Source organism: Salmo salar, chromosome 14 (assembly GCF_965601325.2).
Source record: "Salmo salar chromosome 14, fSalSal1, whole genome shotgun sequence".
NCBI classification, from domain to species: Eukaryota; Metazoa; Chordata; class Actinopteri; order Salmoniformes; family Salmonidae; genus Salmo; species Salmo salar.
Window position 1 is genome coordinate 7,760,305 of NC_138304.1, and position 25,026 is coordinate 7,785,330.

At 41.6% G+C, this 25,026-nt stretch overlaps 1 protein-coding gene across 32 annotated transcripts in view; it reads right to left on the reverse strand.

The window, feature by feature from the left end:
* The window catches only part of LOC106568684 (discs large homolog 1-like protein), a 338,585-nt gene that overhangs the window by 129,279 nt on the left and 184,280 nt on the right, over window positions 1-25,026 (reverse strand). For all 32 annotated transcript variants that reach the window (XM_014139222.3, XM_014139214.3, XM_014139211.3 and 29 more), the window contains one exon: window positions 23,848-23,972. In XM_014139222.3, the coding sequence (XP_013994697.2) occupies window positions 23,848-23,972 (125 nt within the window). The remainder of the gene's footprint in view (window positions 1-23,847; window positions 23,973-25,026) is intronic.

A 25,026-nucleotide genomic window follows, 5' to 3' on the forward strand; every position in this document is an offset into this window, starting at 1 on the left:
TGACAGGCTGCTCCAGGCAGTAAGGTAGGAAACAACATCTCCACTTTGCAGATCCTCAACACTGGGGCCCCACAATGGTGCGTGCTCAGCCCCCTCCTGTACATCCTGTTCACCCATGACTGCGTGGCCATCCATGACTCCAACTCAATCATCAAGTTTGCAGACACAGTAGTGGACTTGCTTACCAACAACGACGAGACAGCCTACAGGGAGGAGGTGAGGGCACTCGGAATGTGGTGTCAGGAAATCAACCTCTCACTCAACGTCAACAAAACAAATGAGATCGTGGACTTCAGTAAATTGCAGAGGGAGCACCCTCCTATCCACATCGACGGGAAAGCAGTGGAGAAGGTGGAAAGTTTTAAGATCCTCGGCGTACACATCACGAACAAACTGAAATGGTCCACCCACACAGACAGTGTGGTGAAGAAGGCACAACAGCGCCTCTTCAACCTCAGGAGGCTGAAGAAATTTGCCTCACAAAATTTTACAGATGCACAACTGAGAGCATCCTGTCGGGCTGTATCACTGCCTGGTACGGCAACTGCACCGCCCACAACTGCAAGGCTCTCCAGAGGGTGGTGCGGTCTGTAAAACACATCACCGGGGGCAAACTACCTGCCTGCCCTCCAGGACATCTACAGCACCCGATGTCACAGGAAGGCCAAAAAGATCATCAAGGACAACAACCACCCGAGCCACTGCCTGTTCACCCCACTACCATCCAGAAGGTGAGGTCAGTACAGGTGCATCAAAGCTGGGACCGAGAGTCTGAAAAACAGCTTCTATCTCAAGGCCATAGACTGCTAAACAGCCATCACTGACACAGAGAGGCTGCTGCCTACTGTCATGACATGGCCCTATTTGGGTATAGCTAGTGGCTTCCCCCTCTCTCCCTCCTACACCCAGGTTCTGTTATTCCAGGTTGTAAATTCCTTGAGGAGACTCTCTCCTCCTGGCCATGCAGTATATAGAGAGAGAGTTTCACAGTAGAACAAAGGAACTTCTACATCACAGAACTTGAGAACTGAACAATATCCATGTTTTGGAGAATGTGTAAACGGTAGGTGGAGAAGCCAGCTACGACCCGGTCCATTTTGTTTCATGTTTGTAACCTCATGAAAGAAAATACAGCCACATAACCATAACTCTGTTATACAGGTGCCTCCGTTATGAGGTTTGTGTCTAATAATTGTATAAAATGAATGAGTAAAGATGAAACTATTTGTGAAATGATGTAAGGTGATGTTAAACCTTTTAATGAAAGAGAATTGTATTCCCTCTAAAGTTTAACCAAGTCATTGGCCCGTCCCCGTGAGCACAGACATGATCTGGTGTCATGGAACAGCCCTTTTCTACTGTTGTGAATAAAACCCCCAACTGAAGAAATCCTCTTCATACCTCGGTCAGCTGAGGGGGCAAAGGTTTGAGTAGAGACCACAAAAACCTCAGTATAAGCTAAGGTTGTGATGGTTGTTGAATTCCTAACCATACCACGTGGAGCACTGGCTACACGGCGGGAAATGGTTAAACTCTGAGACTATCGATCCCAACAGAATAAGATCAAATCTTAAATACTAATTACTAGTCTGCAGCTAGAAATTATGTCAACCTGGGATGCGAAGACCGACAACTGCTGAAACATCTTTTCTATAAGAATATTTCTGAATGGTACTCTGAAGTATCCATTCTAACCACACAAGACTTCAGGGAAGCAGAGAGACGCTCGGATAAACTTTCCGACAGAGAGACAGACTTTTCCAATAGAGATCACGACGACACACTGAGCGTAAATATAAATTGATTGCAATTATTCCCGAATGAGTGAGCGTTCATGTGCAAAGGATTAGCATTTCAATTAATATAATTATCAACTGTGTAGTGACTCCTTTTTGTCTTTCCCGCCCTTCTCAGTCCACACCCACTTCCCTTCGTTCGCCAAGCCGACATTTTGGCTTAGCCCACTAGGGAACCTCCCCTATCATTTCCTTGTAACCATATCTACTGTTTGTGTGTTTATGCATTTCTGTGATTATTTATTTAGTAAATAAATGATTAAGACAATTGATGTATGGATGATTCATTGTAAAGGCTGGGTTTGTGCAGATAACCAACAATTTACGACATTTGGAATGAGACTAACGTGAGGTAAAGAATAATTAATTCATTAGAATTGATCAGATATTAAAATATCTGAAGAGTTATATTAGGAAAATTATAACTTTGTAAACTGAAGATTTTCCTTGGTGCTCTGACTTCCTAGTTAATTACATTTACATGATTAGTTTAATCACGTAATAATAATTACAGAGGATTGATTTGATAAAATAACAGTCTTCACTTTAATGATGCCAAAGACACAACATATTATGACGCCCCGTGCGAGGAATCTAAAATAGAATTGGACTTTGCTGTTGAATTATATATACAGTGGGGGAAAAAAGTATTTGATTCCCTATTGATTTTGTACGTTTGCCCACTTAAAGAAATGATCAGTCTATAATTGTAATGGTAGGTTTATTTGAACAGTGAGAGACAGAATAACAACAAAAAATCCAGAAAAAAATGCATGTCAAAAATGTTATAAAATGATTTGCATTTTAATGAGGGAAATAAGTATTATATATATATATATATATACAAATTGTGCAAACAGAATAGTACAAACAGACTGCTTTGTATACAAATTGGTTGCGTGTGTGATTCCATTTGAACAAGCTATTTAGAAGCGCCAACCGGTCATGTGTCGATAGTCATAGCAATGAGTTGTAAATTCCAGATTTAGTCCGCTAGGCCAAACGGTACGATTTCTGTCGGTCAATATTAATTTCTAGAGAAAAGGCATAGAGCTAGTAAGGTTAGAAATTAGAGGATAGATCTGTTCGGCGTCCGAGCCGAAGTATTCTGTCCGCCTACCGCGCTAAGCCAGTGTGGGTAGGCCACAGGCGTATCTGTATTTATGTACCGTGTCACTCCGGTCAACATCATGCTAGCAAAGTATGCCGAATGGGCTAATGTGAGACATCACTAGTAAACCCCCCCTTTCCATGGTGAAGGGGACCCTATTTTGTGCTTGGAAGTGAGATTTCTGTACAAAGTAGGATTAGCTTGCACGAGATGCTAAGCTAACAAAGGGAAACAGTATTTTCTTTTTCCTGTGTCACGTTGAAATTCCTCCGCCTTGCGCGACGGAAGTCCCGGCCTTTGTACTTCCATTTGATTTCAGCTTTCTGCGATCACTGGTGGTGAAGAATCGCTAGTATATTTCTTGAAAAACAATTAGGTGACAACCAAACCTGGATCACGTTAAGATATCTAGCCAATCGCAATTGACTGGATATCAATGGCTCATTCAATTTAATTAACAAGTGAAATTGCCAGATTTACCTTTCAAGTGGATCTTTTAAATAATATCCAAATTGATTGGGTTTCTACAATGAGACAATTTAAACTTTTTCCACGTTCAACCTAGATGAAGTGACGCTCTCGGGTTAATTTAAAGTTTAATTTCCAGATAGCCTATACAGGTTTGATTTATCATTAAAATAGATCAATCAGTAAAATTTGCTTTTGCAAAGCACATTCAGTAAACCCCAGTACTGACGGAAGTCCTGCCTCCAGCGGGAATCCCATGTGGCTTTGGCCTTAGGGAGAAGTGAATCTAGTGGTGAATGTACCCTAACATTTAAACTACTGGTTACTTTCGTGATAACCCAGACAATCCCAAGTGCTTGGTTATCATCATCTCATTTAATTTAATAAGTTAAATTGTCGAACATACCTTTCTAGGTTCTTCCAATTAAATGAGACATTTTAAACTTTGCAATAGTAACCTAGATGAGCCAACTTCCAAGGTTAATTTAAAGTTTAATTCCCAGATAGCCTATCCAGGTATGATTAATCATTATCATTGATTAATTAATTGTATTTGCTTTTGCAAATTCATTCACGTCCAACTCCCACAGTACTGATGGTTCATTAATGTCTATAAATAGATTAAAATCGTCTTTGCAGCTCCCAACGTATTCCAAAACCAAACTTTAGAAAATTCGGAAAAACATTTTTCCTTTGAAATGTTCTAATAATGTGCAAGCTATCAGAGGGGGTAGTCCCCACTCGCCCGCTAATTAGTGAACCTCCACTGATAAATGGATTGATCTCTGACCTCAGCAGCGATACCAACCCTAATTATGCCATTAGCGGAAAAACAGCAGACAACAACGCTCTCCAAAATCAACCATCGGGCGCAGGCCTCGTAAAGGTTCTCTCCAGTCTAACCCTGATGTCTTGCCATCCGAGATGGGCATCAGTCTAATACCGCAGTGCACAGCTGAAGCACGAGCAGGTAACGGTAGACATAAAGGGACAGGTGGGGAGAACCGGGAAACCAATGACAAATGCAGAAAAGGGAAAGATTCTGCTAGCTATGGAACTGCGGTTGAAAACCGAACAATTAAATGTAATTGCAAAAACTTGTGATGACGAACAAGCACAACATTTTCAACAAAATCGTCTTCTACAGGAACAAAATCATATTCTACAGGAACAACTCGATTTAGCCAAAACTAAATATGATGATGTCCACACCAAACCAGATAAATCTGAAGAGTTATCTACAAACAGGCGCACTCAACTTGATAACATGCATGCAGTTTTGTTAAACGTTACTCAAAGTAACAAGGTTCTACTCAAAATGCTGCAGACCAAAGACGATCAGTTAATGAACACAATGACTAAGTTGGATGAAAAGTCAGCAGCACTAATTGAAGTCGCTGACCAAATGAATGACGAGAGAACTCAGGTGATGATGGAAATATTGATTTCTAAGCAAGCGGAGGAAATCTCATCACTGAATCTCTCGCTCCGTACTCAGGACCTCTATCTGCAAACAATGACAGAGAAGTTTGAGACCGAAAGGAGCAAGTGCGACATTCACGTGTCCAAAAGCAGTACTCTAAGTGCTCAAGTGGACTCTGCAATGCAGCAGAATACCACCCGTATCCTTTTTGGATATAAATATGAACTTTATCGAACAAAACATACATGTATTGTGTAACATGAAGTCCTATGAGTGCCATCTGATGAAGATCATCAAAGGTTAGTGATTCATTTTATCTCTATTTCTGCTTTTTGTGACTCCTCTCTTTGGCTGGAAAATGGCTGTATTTTTTTTGGTGACTAGGTGCTGACCTAACAATCGTTTGGTGTGCTTTCACACCTTTTTGAAATCGGACACTGTGGTTGGATTAATGAGAATCTTATCTTTAAAATGTTGTATAATACTTGTATGTTTGAGTAATTTTAATTATGAGAGTTTTGCTGTTTTGAATTTAGCGCTCTGCACTTTCACTGGCTGTTGTCATATCGATCCCGTTAACGGGATTTCAGCCGTAAGAAGTTAAACCCCCCCCGAATCTGGTGTATCCCAATTGCTACACCTATATCGTTTTTTTTAAGGCACTGGACACCATGATAGAGTTTATGGAATAAAAAAACACAAATCTATAAAGCCATACAGCAAAAAACAAAAGAACTAGGGGGTTTGGGCCTCTCACTTTCAAAAATATTATTGGGCCGCAAACATTCGTAATATGTTTTGGATTCAACCTCAAGACTAACTCCAGAGTGGGCAATCATAGAATCTAAATCCTGTATGGGCATATCATTAAGAACTATCTCTTCCACACTCATTTGACAGAATTGAAAAAGTACAATGCTTGTCTTTTATAATTTAGTCAGATATACTTGGATATGTAGTGTAGTGTTTGCTTATCTTGCCAATGAAAAAGTAATTAAAGTAGTTGGCAATATCAGTGGGTTTTGTGATGAATGAGCCATCTGATTCAATGAATGACAGATTCGAGTTTGCCCTTTTCCCCAAAATTTTATTTAGTTTAGTCACATAATTTCTTAATTTGCAGTACGTTTGCCAATCGATTGGGCTGCCAAACTTATTTGCCATACCTTTTGCCTCATCCCTCTCAACCATAAAATATTTCAATTCCTCATCAATCCAAGGGGACTTAACCTGTTAGGGCTAGGGGGCAGTATTGACACGGCTGGATAAAAAACATACCCGATTTAATCTGGTTACCACTCCTACCCAGTAACTAGAATATGCATATACTTATTACATATGGATAGAAAACACCCTAAAGTTTCTAAAACTGTTTGAATGGTGTCTGTGAGTATAACAGAACTCAAATGGCAGGTCAAAACCTGAGAGATTCCTTTACAGGAAGTGGCCTGTCTGACCATTTCTTGAACTTCTTTTCCATCTCTATCTTTTACTAAGGATCTCTGCTCTAACGTGACACTTCCCACGTCTTCCATAGGCGCTCAGAGCCCGGGAAAAAACAGAATGTCGTCATTCCAGCCCCAGGCTGAAACACATTATCGCCTTTCTCAAGTGGCCGATCAAGGGACTCTGGGCTTATGCGCGTGACCCGACCGCCCCCGCCTTTGTGATTTTTTCCTCTGTTTGCCGAAAAGGAGATTCCCTGTCGGAATATTATCGCTTTTCTACGAGAAAAATGGCGTAAAAATTGATTTTAAACAGCGGTTGACACGCTTCGAAGTACGGTAATGGAATATTTAGAATTTTATTGTCACGAATTGCGCCATGCGCGCGACACTTCTTTACCATTTCGGATAGTGTCTGGAACGCACAAACAAAACGCCGCTATTCGGATATAACGATGGATTATTTTGGACCAAACCAACATTTGTTATTGAAGTAGCAGACCTGGGAGTGCATTCTGACGAAGACAACAAAAGGTAATCAAACTTTTATAATAGTAAATATGATTATGGTGAGTGCTAAACTTGCCGGGTGTCTAAATAGCGAGCCCGTGATGCCTGGGCTATGTACTTAGAATATTGCAAAATGTGCTTTCACCAAAAAGCTATTTTAAAATCGGACATAACGAGTGCATAGAGGAGGTCTGTATCTATAATTCTTAAAATAATTGTTATGCTTTTTGTGAACGTTTATCGTGAGTAATTTAGTAAAATGTTAGCGAATTCCCCGGAAGTTTGCGGGGGGTATGCTAGTTCTGAACGTCACATGCTAATGTAAAAAGCTGGTTTTTGATATAAATATGAACTTGATTGAACAAAACATGCATGTATTGTATAACATAATGTCCTAGGTGTGTCATCTGATGAAGATCATCAAAGGTGAGTGCTGCATTTAGCTGTCTTCTGGGTTTTGGTGACATTATATGCTGGCTTGAAAAATGGGTGTCTGATTATTTCTGGCTTGGTACTCTGCTGACATAATCTAATGTTTTGCTTTCGTTGTAAAGCCTTTTTGAAATCGGACAGTGTGGTTAGATTAACGAGAGTCTTGTCTTTAAATAGCTGTAAAATAGTCATATGTTTGAGAAATTGAAGTAATAGGATTTTTAAGGTTTTGAAAATCGCGCCACAGGCTGCAAGTGGCTGTGTAAGAATCACTACAAAACGTATTGTATGACCTCTTTAACTTCTATGGGCTACGTGGGACGACGCTATGACAACAAAATGTCATAATTCAACTTTCTCAAACATACAACTATTTTACACCATTTTAAAGATACACTTCTCCTTGATGTAACCACATTGTCCGATTTCAAAAAGGCTTTACAGCGAAAGCAAAACATTAGATTATGTTAGGAGAGTACATAGACAAAAATAATCACACAGCCATTTTCCAAGCAAGGACATGTGTCAATAAAACACAAAACCCAGCTAAATGAAGAATTAACCTTTGACGTTCTTCATCAGATGACACTCCTAGGACATTATGTTACACAATACATGTATGTTTTGTTCGATAAAGTTCATATTTATATCCAAAAACAGCATTTTACATTGGCGCGTGATTTTCAGAAAATGTATTCCCACCAAAACTTCCGGTGAACGTGCACATCAATTTACAAAAATACTAATCATAAACGTTGACAAAATATATAACAATTATTTGAAGAATTATAGATAGACTACCCCTGGATGCAACCGCTGTGTCAGATTTTAAAATAGCTTTACGGAGAAAGCACATTTTTCAATATTCAGCCATCACGGTGAGCTATTCAGACACCCGCCAAATTCGGGGCAACCTAAACTCAGAATTAGTATTAGAAATATTCTCTTACCTTTGCTGATCTTCGTCAGAATGCACTCCCAGGGCTGCTACTTCCACAAGAAATGTTGTTTTTGTTCGAAATAATCCATATTTATGTACAAATACCTCCGTTTTGTTCGTGCGTACAGATCACTTATCCAAAGGCATAACGCGCGAGCGCGGAACGAGAGACGAAAAGTCAAAATGTTCCATTCCCGTACTTAGAAGCATGTCAAACGCTGTTAAAAATCAATCTTTATGGTATTTTTAACGTCAAATTGCGATAATATTCCAACCGGACAATAGCGTATTGTCGTGTCTTTGGTTATGCCGGATTAAGTGATATGACATGCTAACCTATAAAATTCCTTCTCTAATTAATATTACCTGATTAAGCTAATCATGTAAATGTAATTAACTAGAAAGTCGGGGCACCACGGAAGAACGTTTATAGAGCCGTTATCTTCCGAATAAACTCTTAAAATACTTAGTAATACTTTACATTGGTAGCAGTCAATATTAACCCTTATCTTATTTTCAGTCTCATAATGAAAGTTGTAAATTCTTGGCTATCTTCACGAACCCTGGCTAACAAGTTGAATCAGCAATACCAAATTGGGTTTAATTATTTATTTACTAAATACCTAAACTAATCACACAGAATTACATATACACAGAATACAAATGATGTCATACAGAAAACGTCCTGGTGGACGGAACCTGTATGATGTCTGGTTACACAAAGGAAGGGGGGTTGGGCTTGAATGAAAGAGCGGGAAGATTTAGGAACAAAGAAACAGCAGCTATGCTATCGTAAATACATTATCTTATGCATTCTAAATTACCGCCCATTTGGAAAAGGAAAATGCAATAAATATTTACTCTGAGCTGCGCTTCGGTAGATTGGTCGTAGATGCTGGCCGGGTTGGCCAACAGATCTTCCTGTCCTCGGAAGAATGTCTCTGGTGGTAAATTGTATACGTGGTGGTATCTTCGTCCGTCTGTTAGACTGGATCCGTCGCCCGTCCTTTCCTAGCCCCCGTCTACAGCAGCCGCTGCTAACTCAACGGCTAGGAAGTATCACTTCTGTAGTGAATAAGCTCAAAGTTCATACCATTCGCCACCAAAGCTCACGCCGAGGTTGGCTTAGTTCTGTACTTGACATGTGTCCTTCTAACGTAGAGGCTGCAGACCTCACGTACTGGAACCACCGTGGTTATCTTTTCGTCAAAGGCTTATATAGTGGAGAGGAGGAAGGATGTGTTTCATCGTTTATAACCCCTGTCTCTTCACAGGGGTGGGCCACTGATCAAGCAGGGCACTTTCCTTATGAAAACACAATTCTCTCATTTGGAAGCTAAAATTACATTTAATCTCCTAACAAACAATTTCAATATCAAACATTTCAATTGCATAACAATTCCATGTGACTCTGATAACTAGAGGGTGTATACTTTCCCAGGTACAGTTTATGTCATCCTGTCATCACTCATAATGTCTCAGATGACAACCGAACTGACATACATACTCATTACGTTCCCAGGCATATTTCCAACTGGTTTTATTACCAAAATATGGTTCCTTTTCCCCATTTGTTTGATGTTCCCAGACTCTCTATATTTAACACAGGCTATTCAAGTCCTTCAGTAGGGTCAGAGAGGGGAAGGGAGAAAGGTATTTATGGGGGGGGAGTCATAAACCTTACCCACAGGCCAACGTCATGACAGTCCCCCCATGTTGGGTTCAATTTTGCGATTAAACTGCATGTTGTAAACCAACATAAAAATGAACGTGGGTTGTGGATCATCGTTGTGGTCCCCATCTGGCGGTCGACCCGGGTAGGGTGTCTGCAAATGAAGAAGTCCGGTCCAAGGCTGGGCAGCAGATGTCCAGTTGGTGGTTGCTATTGCAGTCCCCCCTCTGGTGGTCGACCCGGGTAGGGTCTCTGCAAATAAAGAAGTCCGTTCCATGGCTCGGCAGCGGATGTCCGGATTGGGATCGCCGTTCCGGACCCGTCGTCTGGTCGTCCAGACTGGAATATCTGGGCAGTAACTTAGGCAGATGTTAACAACGCACGCACACACACTCATGAAATATATCATTACATTTCCTCCCAAATGAGCGGCGTTGTGGCACTAACTGATGGTTGTATGGGGGAGTTGTTTATGGCTTTATCACTTTCTATGTGCCGAAGAAAATGAAACAAAATGAATGAAAGCATAAACAAAACAAAATATAGTTATGCCACCTTAATCATCTAATTGGACTGTATTCTATCTACGTCCATGGTCTTGTCAAAATGACCCTATCATGGCATTGTCTAATGTCATATTTAGGGCTTTCCTAATTTGCGGGGTGGCGCTTAGGGTACTATCCTAAGTTGACAACTATATGATAAGTCTACAGCTGTAAGGCACTAGTTTTGGGCAGTCTACAGGGATGACCTATGGACTTCTGGTTAGAAAACTGGTGAGTGCTGTAGAGTCAAAGGCCTAGAAGTAAATGTTCAACTTTAGTAAGGCTGGTATTTTGCTTGGACCCTTAAGTGATCCTAGCATAACCCTAATTGGATGTTCCGTTGTGCATGTGCGTTTATGCTTACACAATCATGCATGTCAAGGGAAGAAAACCAAGTATACTGGCAGATTACAACTTGTTCAGAATGAGTGTGATGTAGTTAGGTAATTTTCAGGTCAATGCCTGGAGGTCAGTCAGAATTGGTGTCAAGGGAGTCTGTAGTAGTTTTTCTACAAGTCACTGTGTCTTCCACTATTGTAGTGGCAGTAGGTATGAAGTCTATTTCATAGCTATGTTATCCACGGAGGAGCTAACCTCACGACGGAAGTACTCTAAGTATTAGACCAGTCGTACGTGGTGTGATCATGGTTCATGACTTCTAATAATTTTCCTCCTGAATGGAGGGTCCTATTTATTAGTGACATGTGTGTTAACCATTGGAAGAGTGCACTGGAGATTCCCCTCCACGCGTTGCACTCTGAGTGACTCCTATGTCGCTATTATCAATAGCAATTTAACTTGTGAGGTTACTAATCCTCTTACTGAGTGTTGCTGGACTGACTGTGGTATTGGTACTGGTATTCAAGGGGTCCAGTTGTCCTACCGATTTATTCTGAAATATTATCTACCGGAACACATGATTGGAGCATATTACTAGTTGTATTGTAGTTGAACCTACACATGGCAAGGAATGATTATTGTTGCCATTTGTTTTGGAGGTGGACAAGTCCATTGGACTTCCTTTACGACCAGTGTGGTACACCTCAGTACTATCTTAGATGTGTTCTAAGATAATCCCCGTCTAGGGGCCTGTCTGCTCCTCACTGTTCTCATAGGGGAGTTTACAACTAGATTTGATTTATGCTCTGGTGGCCTCGTACGGTGTTGTCCGTAGTCTCGACCCCCCCACCGGCCTTTGTGTCTCGGGACCCCCCCACCAGCGGGTGGTGTTGGTGTCCGAGGCGCAAACGAAAAGGTCGGACCCTATGTACGAGTTGTCAGTGGCCGCGTTATTATGAGAATGGCTGTAACCTTTCAACCAAATCTCTTGGTGTTTGTGCTTCAAAGCACTCAGTGGCTGTCGAAGTATGTCAGTCACCACCGCGTCCGCGTGTGGCAACCTCTTCAGTACCTGCAAACTGAGACAAGGATATCGGTCTGTGATATCGCAAAGTGTTTCACCAGTGGGAGTCATCGGGTCAGTTGCTGGACTGACGCCATTAGTGTCATTGTAAGGGTTGACAGTCCCCCACAAAGCAGAAGGTGTATCATCGGAAGCAGAGTATACTCTGCGCATTGATGTTTTTCTTGCTGAGACGGCCGCAGTGCTTGCGGAAGTGTCCGAAGGGCAAGAGAAGTTAATCTCAACTACCGTATTGCACGACTGCAAGGAGGAGGGAAGTTGCTCATTCACAGAGACAGCTGGCTCGAAATCATGAAAAGAATGGTCAATCAGATTGGCTGATGGAATGTGTCGAGATATCGTAATATCTCCTTGGATCGGATTCTGCACCAAGAGGTTTCTAAACGTCTTTTTCCCAAGGGGTGCTTTCGACAGATACCCCTCGTGAATGACTGCGTTGCAGCTAGCGTTAGGGGAAGACAGTTTGGTCAGTGGAGAAGGCACTGTGGCCTGTGACCATACCTGGTTGGTTTTCCAATCCATCAATGGGAGTAATCGATCCATCAAGTCTGCTCCAAGTAGCAGGGGTACAGTTTCGAGGCTGGTAACATACACAGGGTGAACGAGCGATACGTTCTTGAAGTGTAGTTTCAGCATGACTCTCAACGTGAGAGGTGAGGTAGTCTGAGTGACCCCTCGAAGTGTAGTTTCGCATCGTTGCACTTTTAACCAACGTTTAGTTGGCTTCAAAGCCCTTTTGAGATCATCAAACAATGTTTGAGAGATAAGTGATATTGTCGCACCCGAATCAATTAGCGCATGATAAGTTAAGCAGTCCTCCAGGACTGTTTCCAGGTATGGCCGTTTAGATTCGTGGTTAGTGGACATATTCCCCACAAATTGGAGTGGTCGTTCGCAACGACGTGATGTGCCCTTTCTGTTCAAGGTGGAAGCAGATTGACTTTTCCGATTTTGAGTGGGCTTGGCTTTAACGAAGCGTTTGACCTTTTTCTTCGCAACTTTTGTATCAGAGTCTACAGACAAAGCCCGGGGGCTTGTTTCTTGATCAAGCGGGCCCTGTGTAGGGTCTTGAATGAGAGCGGGAGAAATTTGAGCTTTAACGTCCTTGTTATGGGTGTTAATTTCTGCGGACCTGGTGTCCGGTAATTCCCCGTCTAGTCCTTGTGACTTATCTTTTACCCTTTTCTCAAATTGTTCTCGCTTTAGTTCTTCCCGTAGTGGGACTTCTGGAGAACATTGGTCTACGTTTTGATCGTCCTTCAACCCTTTGTTACCCTTGTGCTCTGACACTTTGTGTGGGTTAGGTGCAGGAACGTAGCGAACAGGTCGATTGTAGCGGTAGTCGTTTTGAAGGCGACGTACTTTACAGTTATTTCGACCGCGGCGGTTATTGGAATCATGGTTTCGTGGTAGAAACTGTTGTTGTGCGTCAGCTCTCGACGCTCCAATACCTGATAATGCACCCTCTAACTGGAGTGAGTGCTCCTGGTCAAACTTCAAAACCGAGTGGTCAGGGCTCTTAGCGTTGCGAGCTTTTGATGCCTCAAAAGCTGTGCTTGCAAGCTCTCTGAGTTGTAAGATAGGCAAGCCAACGTGGGCTGCAGGGCCCAAGTAGGTAATGAAGGTGGGATACATGTTCGACAGAAACATTTGTTTGAATGGTAACAGCTCTTCCATTCCTGGTTCCGTGAGTAGGCCAAAGTAAGCTGAACGAAGCCTATGATAGAAAGCTTGTGGGTGTTCGTTCCGAGCTTGTTTGACCGTGTTAGCCAGTGAGCTATCGTGTTTGCGAGTCGCAGAACCACTGAATTCTAATATCAAAGCTGTGGCAAGTTTACCGTAGTCATTTATCACGTGTTGCTGTTGTAGACGAATGAACCTTGTCACGTGTCTATTCGACATTCGCTTCAACAGGTAAACCCTGTCAGAACCCGTAGCGTTCGGGTAGCCACCCAACGCGTCCTCTATGTCAGCTAGGAACGTCTCAGTATCGTTTGGCTGACCTGGAACGGGGTCAAAGGTGGGGAAATTCTTGACGAGTTTGTCAAGGTATTCCGCGCCAAGTGGGCGGAGAGGGTTGGCTTCATCCTGTGGAGAAATTGGGGCCGACAGGCCAAGAGGAGAAGCCAAGCTTTAGCTTTGTTGGCCAAGAGGCTCCATATTACTCAGTGCCGAATGGCCAAGAGGAGAAGACTGAGGGACACATGATGGAGGCAATGTCTGAAACCTATCGTCTTCACTCCTCTGAGTACCGGACTCCGGTTGCTTGGATGGGTAGTCATGCTGTAGAGCGTGACCATTCTGGACTTCCTCCAGATGGTACCTAAGGGTGGTCGTCTGCTGCATTGCAGAGTCCACTTGAGCGCTTAGAGTACCAATTTTGGACACGTGAGTGTCACACCTGCTCCTTTCGGTCTCAAACTTATCTGTCATGGTTTGCAGATAGAGGTCTCGAGTACGGAGCGAGAGATTCAGTGATGAGATTTCCTCTGCTTGCTTAGAAATCAATATTTCCATCCTCATCACCTGAGTTCTCTCATCATTCATTTGGTCAGCGACTTCAATAAGTTCTGCTGATTTGTCATCCAGCTTTGTCATTGTGTTCATCAACTGATCGTCTTTGGTCTGCAGAATTTGGAGTAGAACATTGTTACCTTGAGTAACGTTCAACAAAACTGCCTGCATGTTATCAAATTGTGCGCTCCTGTTTATAGATAACTCGACAGATTTATCTAATTTGGAGTGGACTACATCGTATTTAGTTTTGGCTAAATCGAGTTGTTCCTGCAGATGACGATTTTGTTGGAGAGTTTGTGCTCGTTCATCGTCATAAGTATTTGCATTTACTTTTAATTCTTCCGATTTCAAACGCAGTTCCTCGGCTAGCAGAATGTTTTCATTTCCTGCTTTTGTCAATAGTTGCTCAGTTCTCTCCACCTGTGCCCTCATGTTAGCCATGTCTTGCACGTGCTTCAGCTGTGCACTGTGGTATTGGACCGATGCCAACCTTTGATGGCGATACATAAGTGCTAAAGTGGAGAGAACCGTCACAAAGCCTGTGTTTGATGGTTGATTTTGGAGAGCGTTCGCAATTTCGGCTGTGTTTTCGCTAATGTCATAATTAGGGTTGGTATCCCTGCTGAGGTCAGAGATCGATCCTTTTATGGGTTGAGGTTCACTAATTAGCGGAGGAGTGGTGACCACCTCCTTTGGTAGCTTGCACATTATTAGAAAAATTTTGAGGAAAAATGTTCCTATTTTTTTTTCAATGTTTGGGTTTGGAAGCTGCAAAGACAAGTTTAATCTATTCATAGATGTTGACGAACCATCAGTACTGTACCAGTAATGTGGAAGTTGGACGTGAATGAATTTGCAAAAGCAAATTGAATTAATTAATCAATGCCAATGATTAATCATACCTGGGTAGGCTATCTGGGTATTCAACTTGAATTAACCTGAGAGGTTGCATCATCCAGGTTAATATGGGAAGTTTAAAAGTGTCTCATTTGATTGCAAGAACATTAAGGTATGTTCAACAATTTAACTTATTAAATTGAATGAGATGATAATCCATACAATCTCCATTGATTGGATATCATAAGTGTAAACAGTAGTTCAAATGTTGGGAACACTCCCCACTATGGTACACTTCTTCCTTGGGCCGAAGCCACATGGGATTTCCGCGGGGGCGGGACTTCTGTCAGTACTGGATTACTGAATGGGTTTTGCAAAAAACTAATTTTACTGATTGATCAATTTGAATGATAAATCAAACCTGTATAGGCTATTTGGGATTTAAACTTGAATTAACCTGAGAGGTTTATTCATCTAGTTTAATGTGGAAAAAGATTACAATGTCTCATTTAGAAAACTCATCAATTTGGATATTATTTAAAAGATCCACTTGAGAATGTAAATCTGGCAATTTCACTTATTAGTTCAATTGAATAAGACATCGATATCCGTCTGGATATCACGAGTAACGACTTGAGTGTCACCTGACTAATTCTTCTTGAAGGAAAGTACTGGTGGCTCTTCAGAGGTCCCTGCTGGCACACGCTGAAATCAAACGGAAGTACCCAGGGCGGGACTTTCGTTCCGCAAGTCGGATGAATTACAATGTGGCACAAAACAAAATGGCTGTTTTCCCTTTTGTTAGCTTAGCATCTCGAGCAAGCTAATCCTACTTTTTGCATATTTCAGCATAACATAGGATTCCCTTGGCAAGGGAAAGGTTTTACTCATAACGTATTATGTTCAAACCCTTTTCGGCGATATTTGACGATGTTTTAACCGGAACTCGCGGCAAACAACGAAATGCACCGTGGTCTACTCGCATCGAAACGCGAGAGATACAGAGAGATACTTATCGCTGGTCAAGCTAATCTCTCCTAAATTTCAATCGGATGGCTCTTTGTCCTCGCTCGAGAAATTAATAATGACCTAGCCAACACGCGTCTGAAACGTGCGAGGCAGAAATAGCCCAGCGTTTGGCCAAACGCGCTATTTCTCAGATAGCTTTATCAGCCCTCATACAGAACTGTATAGCTTATGCTCGCCACTGACTACCTCAGAGCACAACACGGAGGCGATTCTCCAGAGCACACACGCACCAATAATTCCGGTCTACAATTCCCATAATGTATATAATAAACTTGGTATATTATGTAATCTGCTTTTCAATTTTATATAGGCTGAATCAAAATGAAAGCTTCATCCTATTTTAGATTCCTCGCACGGGGGCTCCAAATGTCGTGTCTTTGGCTATGTCGGATTAAGTGATATGACATGCTAACCTATAAAATTCTTTCTCTAATTAATATTACCTGATTAAGCTAATCATGTAAATGTAATTAACTAGAAAGTCGGGGCACCACGGAAGAACGTTTATAGAGCCGTTATCTTCCGAATAAACTCTTAAAATACTTAGTAATACTTTACATCGGTAGCAGTCAATATTAACCCTTATCTTATTTTCAGTCTCATAATGAAAGTTGTAAATTCTTGGCTATCTTCACGAACCCTGGCTAACAAGTTGAATCAGCAATACCAAATTGGGTTTAATTATTTATTTACTAAATACCTAAACTAATCACACAGAATTACATATACACAGAATACAAATGATGTCATACAGAAAACGTCCTGGTGGACGGAACCTGTATGATGTCTGGTTACACAAAGGAAGGGGGGTTGGGCTTGAATGAAAGAGCGGGAAGATTTAGGAACAAAGAAACAGCAGCTATGCTATCGTAAATACATTATCTTATGCATTCTAAATTACCGCCCATTTGGAAAAGGAAAATGCAATAAATATTTACTCTGAGCTGCGCTTCAGTAGATTGGTCGTAGATGCTGGCCGGGTTGGCCAACAGATCTTCCTGTCCTCGGAAGAATGTCTCTGGTGGTAAATTGTATACGTGGTGGTATCTTCGTCCGTCTGTTAGACTGGATCCGTCGCCCGTCCTTTCCTAGCCCCCGTCTACAGCGGCCGCTGCTAACTCAACGGCTAGGAAGTATCACTTCTGTAGTGAATAAGCTCAAAGTTCATACCATTCGCCACCAAAGCTCACGCCGAGGTTGGCTTAGTTCTGTACTTGACATGTGTCCTTCTAACGTAGAGGCTGCAGACCTCACGTACTGGAACCACCGTGGTTATCTTTTCGTCAAAGGCTTATATAGTGGAGAGGAGGAAGGATGTGTTTCATCGTTTATAACCCCTGTCTCTTCACAGGGGTGGGCCACTGATCAAGCAGGGCACTTTCCTTATGAAAACACAATTCTCTCATTTGGAAGCTAAAATTACATTTAATCTCCTAACAAACAATTTCAATATCAAACATTTCAATTGCATAACAATTCCATGTGACTCTGATAACTAGAGGGTGTATACTTTCCCAGGTACAGTTTATGTCATCCTGTCATCACTCATAATGTCTCAGATGACAACCGAACTGACATACATACTCATTACGTTCCCAGGCATATTTCCAACTGGTTTTATTACCAAAATATGGTTCCTTTTCCCCATTTGTTTGATGTTCCCAGACTCTCTATATTTAACACAGGCTATTCAAGTCCTTCAGTAGGGTCAGAGAGGGGAAGGGAGAAAGGTATTTATGGGGGGGGGGGGGGTCATAAACCTTACCCACAGGCCAACGTCATGACAGTATTCATTCAAGAAGAAAAAGAAGGAACGGCGTGCTCGCGCAGATCCAATCCCTTCGTTGCCAGGCAGACCACTCAGTAACTGAATTCCTATTATCTGCCCAGTGACAGGAGAATACTCAAACCACTTTCTGGAGGCTTTAGACAGCCAATGGAAGCCTTAGGAAGTGCAACGTCACCCCACAGACACTGTAGCTTCGATAGAGAATCAAAAGAAGAACTACAATTCTCAGACTTTCCACTTCCTGCTTGGATTTTTCTCAGGTTTTTGCCTGCCATATGAGTTCAGTTATACTCACAGACACCATTCAAACAGTTTTAGAAACTTCAGAGTGTTTTCCATCCAAGTCTACTAATAATATGCATATTCTAGTTTCTGGGCCAGAGTAGTAACCTGTTTAAATTGGGTACGTTTTTCATCCGGCCATGAAAATACTGCCCCCTAGCCCAGACAGGTTAACACTATATTAGGCCCAGCCTTTGGAACTTTGGATTTCCTAGATATGGCTACAATATTGTGGTCAGTACATCCTATGAATTGTAATACTGCTTTAAAGCAAATTTCTGCAGCATTAGTAAAGATGTGATCAATACATGTTGATGATTTAATTCCTTTGCTATTTTTAACTACCCTGGTAGGTTGACTTACAACCTGAACCAGGTTGCAGGCACTGGTTACAATTTAGCCATTTAAAAAAAAGTGGTTCTGAATATGTTGTTGCGATGACCGCAACATCGCCCCCGTTGGCATTTCTGTCTTTTCGGTAGTTGTTATAGCCATGTATTGCTGCCATTGTATCACAGATATTATCTAAGTGAGTTCTAGAGATAGTCAGAATATGAATGTCATATGTTACAATAAAGTTATTGACTTCATAAACCTTATTTCTTAGGCTACATATGCTACTATGGGCTATTTTTAGCACTTTTCTGGGTTGCTTTATTGTTTTTAATGCTTTACTGGGAATCTTATCAAAAGTAGACTTGCTCATGTTATTTATATTGGAGCTGATAGTGCACGGTGAGCTGCACACAGTGGACTTCCAACTAGGGAAAGGGGGATACCTAGTCAGTTGTACAACTGAATGCATTCAACTGAAATGTGTCTTCCGCATCCAACAGAGCTACAGTAATTTTGGTACGATGGTACCGGACCTGAAATGATTGGCCGCTTTTTTGAATCTTTCAACGCTTGAATAATTTATTTAAAATCAATTTTCAGAAGTTCTAAGCTAGCCCTCCTGATGTCGTTTGACCCCACATAGACTACGCCAGTGTCAGCTCTCGGCATTTGTCGTAGAACGGTCGGAAGCAGCCGTGTAATGTCCTGTACTCGTGCTCCTGGGTAGTACAGGGTTTTTGCGCTGGGAACTGAGATGTTTCTCACCATAGAGCTGCCGATGATGACAGCTGGTGAAACAGCCGATATAAGTCCTTACCCACTGATTGGAATAGCAAAGATATAAGCAAATGCCTGTATGATTGCCAGACACCTGATTTTGACACTGGAAAAAACCCAAACCGACCATCTTACAATCAATGTGTTAATAGCACGTTGCAAAGCCTCACTCTGGAGAAAATGCAATATACACTACGTGGATCAAAAACTTCATTTTATAAAGACATGGAAACCTTTTATTTCTTTTGTTGAAACCTATACCAGTGTCTGATTATGTACTGAGTACACATTTGTACTCATGTGTCTAGATACATACGTGTGTAGATATACATACATAGACTGAACAAAAATATAAATGCAATATTCAACAATTTCAACATTTTACTGAGTTACAGTTCATATAAGGAAATAAGTCAATTCAAATAAATTAATTAGGACCTAATGTATGACTGGGAATACAGATATGCATGTTGGTCACAGATACCTTTTTAAAAAAATGTAAGGTAAGGGCATGGATCAGAAAACCAGTCAGTATCTGGTGTGACCACTATCTGCCTCATGCAGCGTGACATCTTTGCATAGAGTTGATCAAGCTGTTGATTGTGGCCTGTGGAATGTTGTCCCACTCCTCTTCAATGGCTGTGCGAAGTTTCTGGACATTGGCGGGAACTGGAACCCGCTGTTGTACACGTCGATCCAGAGCATCCCAGTGACATGTATGGTGCGTATGCAGGCCACGGAAGAACTGGGACATTTTCAGCATCCAGCAATTGTGTACAGATCCTTGCAACATGCGAAGGAGATGTGTCCCACTGCATGAGGCAAATGGTGGTCACACCAGATACTGACATGTTTTCTGGTCCACGCACCTACCATTTTTAAGGTATCTGACCAACAGATGCATATCTACATTCCCAGTCATGTGAAATCCATAGATTAGGGCCTAATGAATTTATTTAAATTGACTGATTTCCTTATATGAACTGTAACTCAGTAAATATCTTTGAAATTGTTGCGTTTATATTTTTGCTCAGTGTAAATAAAAACGCCTACATGTTGAAGGGTAGGTGATATGTATATTGGCTACAGCCTCATGTCCAAACCGATGCTGACATGAGGGAGGCTCCAGAAAATGTAGCCAAACTTTAATTAAACTTTTAATTGAATAAATATAGGATAAACGCCAGTCATTTTAGATAATAATTAACAATAACGTCTAAAGGCTTGATTCTGTCGACATACTCGAGGTTCGTTCAGATCAAATGGTTACAAGACCGGAGAGTGAAGGACAGTGCCCGAAGGGCACCTCACATCACCCACCTTGAACGTGAGCGGAGGCAGTCAGCATTTGAAACTATTTAACCATAATCTTAATTGTTTAAAACCTGGACGTTTTATCAAATTTTATGAAGCATGTCTTACTTTGTTTCAAAGTAGCCTAGCTAAAATACAACCATAGAATGTTGAGGGAATTATTTCATAAACACTTAATATGATTTTGATTTTCAAAATCAAAGTTATTTTATGGTCCAGCAGCCAAAGGCACAACCCTAGTCATATTAGTAGCCCTAACAACCCATAGTAGTTGATGCATCTTTAGATTTGCCCTTTTTTATATTCTAACCAATATTTTAATCTCTATCACATGAAACTGCTTGCGCATGTGGTGCGCTTTTGAGAGAACAGTGTTTTCCCGCTAATTGCACTTTGGAAGATACGCCTATAGTTTACAGCCATGCGCACATTTTGAGCTTATAATATGAAATAAAACTTTATAACAATTGTAAGGTAAACGGTCTGATCTGATGCATCAGCCTCATTGCTTTTTTACATTGTTTAATGTAGCGTAGACACTGGGAGTCGAGAAGCAGGTGGTAAGTTTAATATAACAAGAAAGAAATACAACGTAGGATTAGCGTCTAGACATGAACAGAAAACAATACTGACTGGGGAAAGAACCTAAGGGAGTGCCAGATAAAGGGGAGGTCCAGGTGTGCCTAATGATGACGCGCAGGTGCGCGTAACGATGAATGCCAGGTGCGCATAGTAAACCGGCAACATCAAATGGAGGGGAGGAGCAGGAGACGATGTGACATTTCATGTGCAGTGGTTGTATGAATTTTGGATTTGTCATCCCAGAACTGTCCCTGAGTCTGTTTTAAACCGTAGACATATAAAGTTAATGTCAAGCAATGAGATGGTTTTCTTTGTGCTTCACTCACCGTTGATTCTCACTCATTGTGGTCTATTTGACAAAAAATATATAAAATCCACAGAATGAGGTTCGGACTTGGTTCATATGCAAAAGTTTCTTGCCCATTCGAAGTGGCTGTATTGGCTAAAAAGCACTGGAAAAGTCCACAACCACCATCTGGGCATTGCACTTTTTTCAAGATGGGAAGGAGCCAGGTGTAGTAAGTACACAAGATCATCGTCTACTCCTCTCTGTTGCTTGTAGGAAAATTGAAGGGGGTCTACAATGTCTCCAACCTTGTTTGGTATGTGGGAGTGGACCAGGCGCCCCTAACGTTTCATTACAGAAACAGGGCTTGTTCCTTTACAGAAAAAGGGCTTGTCCTCTGTAAATAGAAAACAAATTGTGCAGGCTACTTTTATGTCCGTTTTAGATGATGGTGATATTATCTATATGCATGCATCGGCAAACACATTAAACCACTGGATGCTATTTACCATTGTGCACTCAGGTTTATCACGGGTGATAGTTACAAAACTCATCACTGTATCCTATATCAACATGTGGGTTGGGCCTCTCTATCTGTGAGGCGAAAGCAACATGCTCTTTTGTTTATATATAAAGCACTTCTTTTAAAACTACCTCCACATATATCATCATTAATTTCCACTAGATATACTAATTTTAAAACCAGATCACAGATGTGGATTACATTAGAGACTCCTGCGGTCTCCACAGAGTTGGGTAGGACTGCCTTCAGTTCCTTTGCACCTTATTTATGGAACAAACTGCAGATCCAACTTAAGTTAGACACTCTGGTGTCCCTTGCCCATTTCAAAAATGTTATGGAGGATCAATATGATGTTGTCTGTGATTGTTTCTGTTGAATTGTGTCTTTGTTTTGTATGTTTGAAATGTTCTTGTCTGTATGCCTAAAACTGTACATGTCAACATGTTTACACAGGGCACAGCCATAAAAGAGATCCAGGCCTCAGTCTGTTTTCCCTGTTAAAATAAAGATTTAAAAAAATTACGAGAGGTGTTAATGCAACAGGGCGGTAATCATTGAAAACAGCAAGGCAGCTCTTCTTGAGCACTGGGCATACGATGGAACATTTCCACAGAGCTGGCATTGTGTGCTTCCTCAGTGAGCGATTGAACAGCTCAGAGAACAAATCTGACAATTCCTTGTGACAGGATTTCAGAACATGGTTGCTGATGTTACCCTGGCCAATCAATACTGTCAACGCAGTCTCACAGTCCTGCGCTGGAGGTGTCATTCCAATGTTTGACTGATTTAGAGACCACTCCCTCCCTCTGTAGACTTGTAGGCATGGTTAATATTGCTGAAGCAAAGATAAATTGTTTTACTACCCCTTGTAGCAAATTGCTGATACGAAGGCAGCACCTTTCCGTGCGTACAGCTGTTGAAATCACCCAGTATTAATACAGGGGAGTCCGGTGATTGACTATGCGCTACACACATGATGTGATAAAATCTGCTGTGTGACATTGGCTGAGGGTGGAATATATTGATGGGGGGGGAAAAATAGATAGTTACATATTGAAATATTATTTTTGACGCTATATCGTATCATATCCTTTTGACAATATCGCAATATTTATTTTGCGCTAGTCGGCTGTACCAACACTGGTATTTTTCATCCTAAAGATTGTTCACCATCTTCTTTTGAAATAGTGACCCAACATGTTTTCAGTACATTTATTTCTGACTGATCAAAACTCATTTTCTCATGCTCTCTCGTCTCAATGCAGCAGACATAATGTTTGGAACATCAAATGGCAATAAAATGGCAGTATCAATACATATACAAACGCAATAATTAAAATACAAATCATATCAGCACCTAAGTATCGTGATAACATCATATCGTGAGGTCCCTGGCAATTCCCAGCCCTAGTGGAATATAGGGCCCTTAGTGTACAAAACATTTGGAACACCTGCTCTTTCGATGGCATAGACTGAACAGGTGAATCCAGGTGACGTCCCTGGTACCACCATTACCGTACCTCAATTCCATCTGGAAAAGTTTGCATTTCACCACTTCATTTAACTTCTCAAAGTATTGGCATACAGGACTTTGCTGCTGTTGCATGCCCTTCGCTAACATTTTTCCAACTTAACGCATTAGGTATTTGTTTAATTGAAATTGTCCCTTTATGATGATGATCGGGACCTGTTAGTGGTAGTTTTGTGATAACTGCAATGTGACTTTCACGGTTTGGGATTTTTTCTTAACGTTAACGTTTTCATGTTTAAACGTTCACACATCTAATATGTGTGTGTGTTCCTCACTCACCGGAGTCGTCCGTCCTGGGCCGCCGCCCCCCCAGGGATGACCTTGGTGATGAAGATGCTGGGGTCTTCACCGATGTGGGGGTTGTCCGTTCCCCCCGCGATACTGAAACCCAGCCCAGAGTTACCCTGGAGAAACCAAACAAAACATAATTCACTACTTTCCAAGACACACAAACACACTTTCTCCATAAGCATCTTTATGTCTTTGAAAAGCGCTATATAAATCCCATGTCAACTATAACAACAATTACAAACTGCTACTGCATACAACAGATTTGTTTGTGCAGTCTTGCCTACTCCTAAGGTTTATTGTTACGCCACTGTTTGTGCGGTCTTACCAAGTTTTACGGTCATGCAAGACGAGTTGGCAAGACAGCACAAAACAGATCTGGGACCAGGCTAATTTCCAAATGGTCAACAAGCATTTACAACAAAGTGGCAGTATTATCACACGATAAAACACACCAAACCAGTAGGAGCACACAGAGTGCGTTGTTACTTAGAAATGGCAGCGGGCGCAGGGGATAAGAGCTCCCAGGGAGACAGCTTGCGGAGAGGCGAGCATTTTTTATTTTCGCTATGCTAATAATACCGTGCACTTGAGAGTACAGCTGAAATGGGTCACGCAAAAGAAAAAAAGGAACATAACAAAAATACATCACCACGGGCGCGTTGGGAGGATTAAGACATGGGGCTACATAATGCAAGAGTGCACAAAGCAACAAAATGCGTATTATGCCAGAGACATGGTCTGAGTCCTAAATGGCACCCTATTCCCTTTATAGTGCTCATATATTGGGAATATGGTGCCATTTGGGATCCAACCTTGGAGTGTGTCAGACTTGAGTGGAACATTGGAGAGACTGGAGGAGTGTACTACACAAGAGAGCTGGCTGTTTGATACAGGATAACTTGAGAGGAGAGAACATTATGGTCCTGATGGTGCTGTATTATACGAGCAGTGTTGGGGTCAGTTCCATTTCCACTCAATTCCGAGAGACGAATTGCAATGTAATTACCAAATTGAATAAATCCCCTGAATTATCTGAATAGAAAAATGGAATTCATACAGACCCTGCATACTCGAGCTGTGAGTAGGGCTGTTACGGTGACCGTATTACCACCACACCAGCGGTCACGAGTCTAGACAACAGTCAAATTCCACATAACCGTTTAGTCA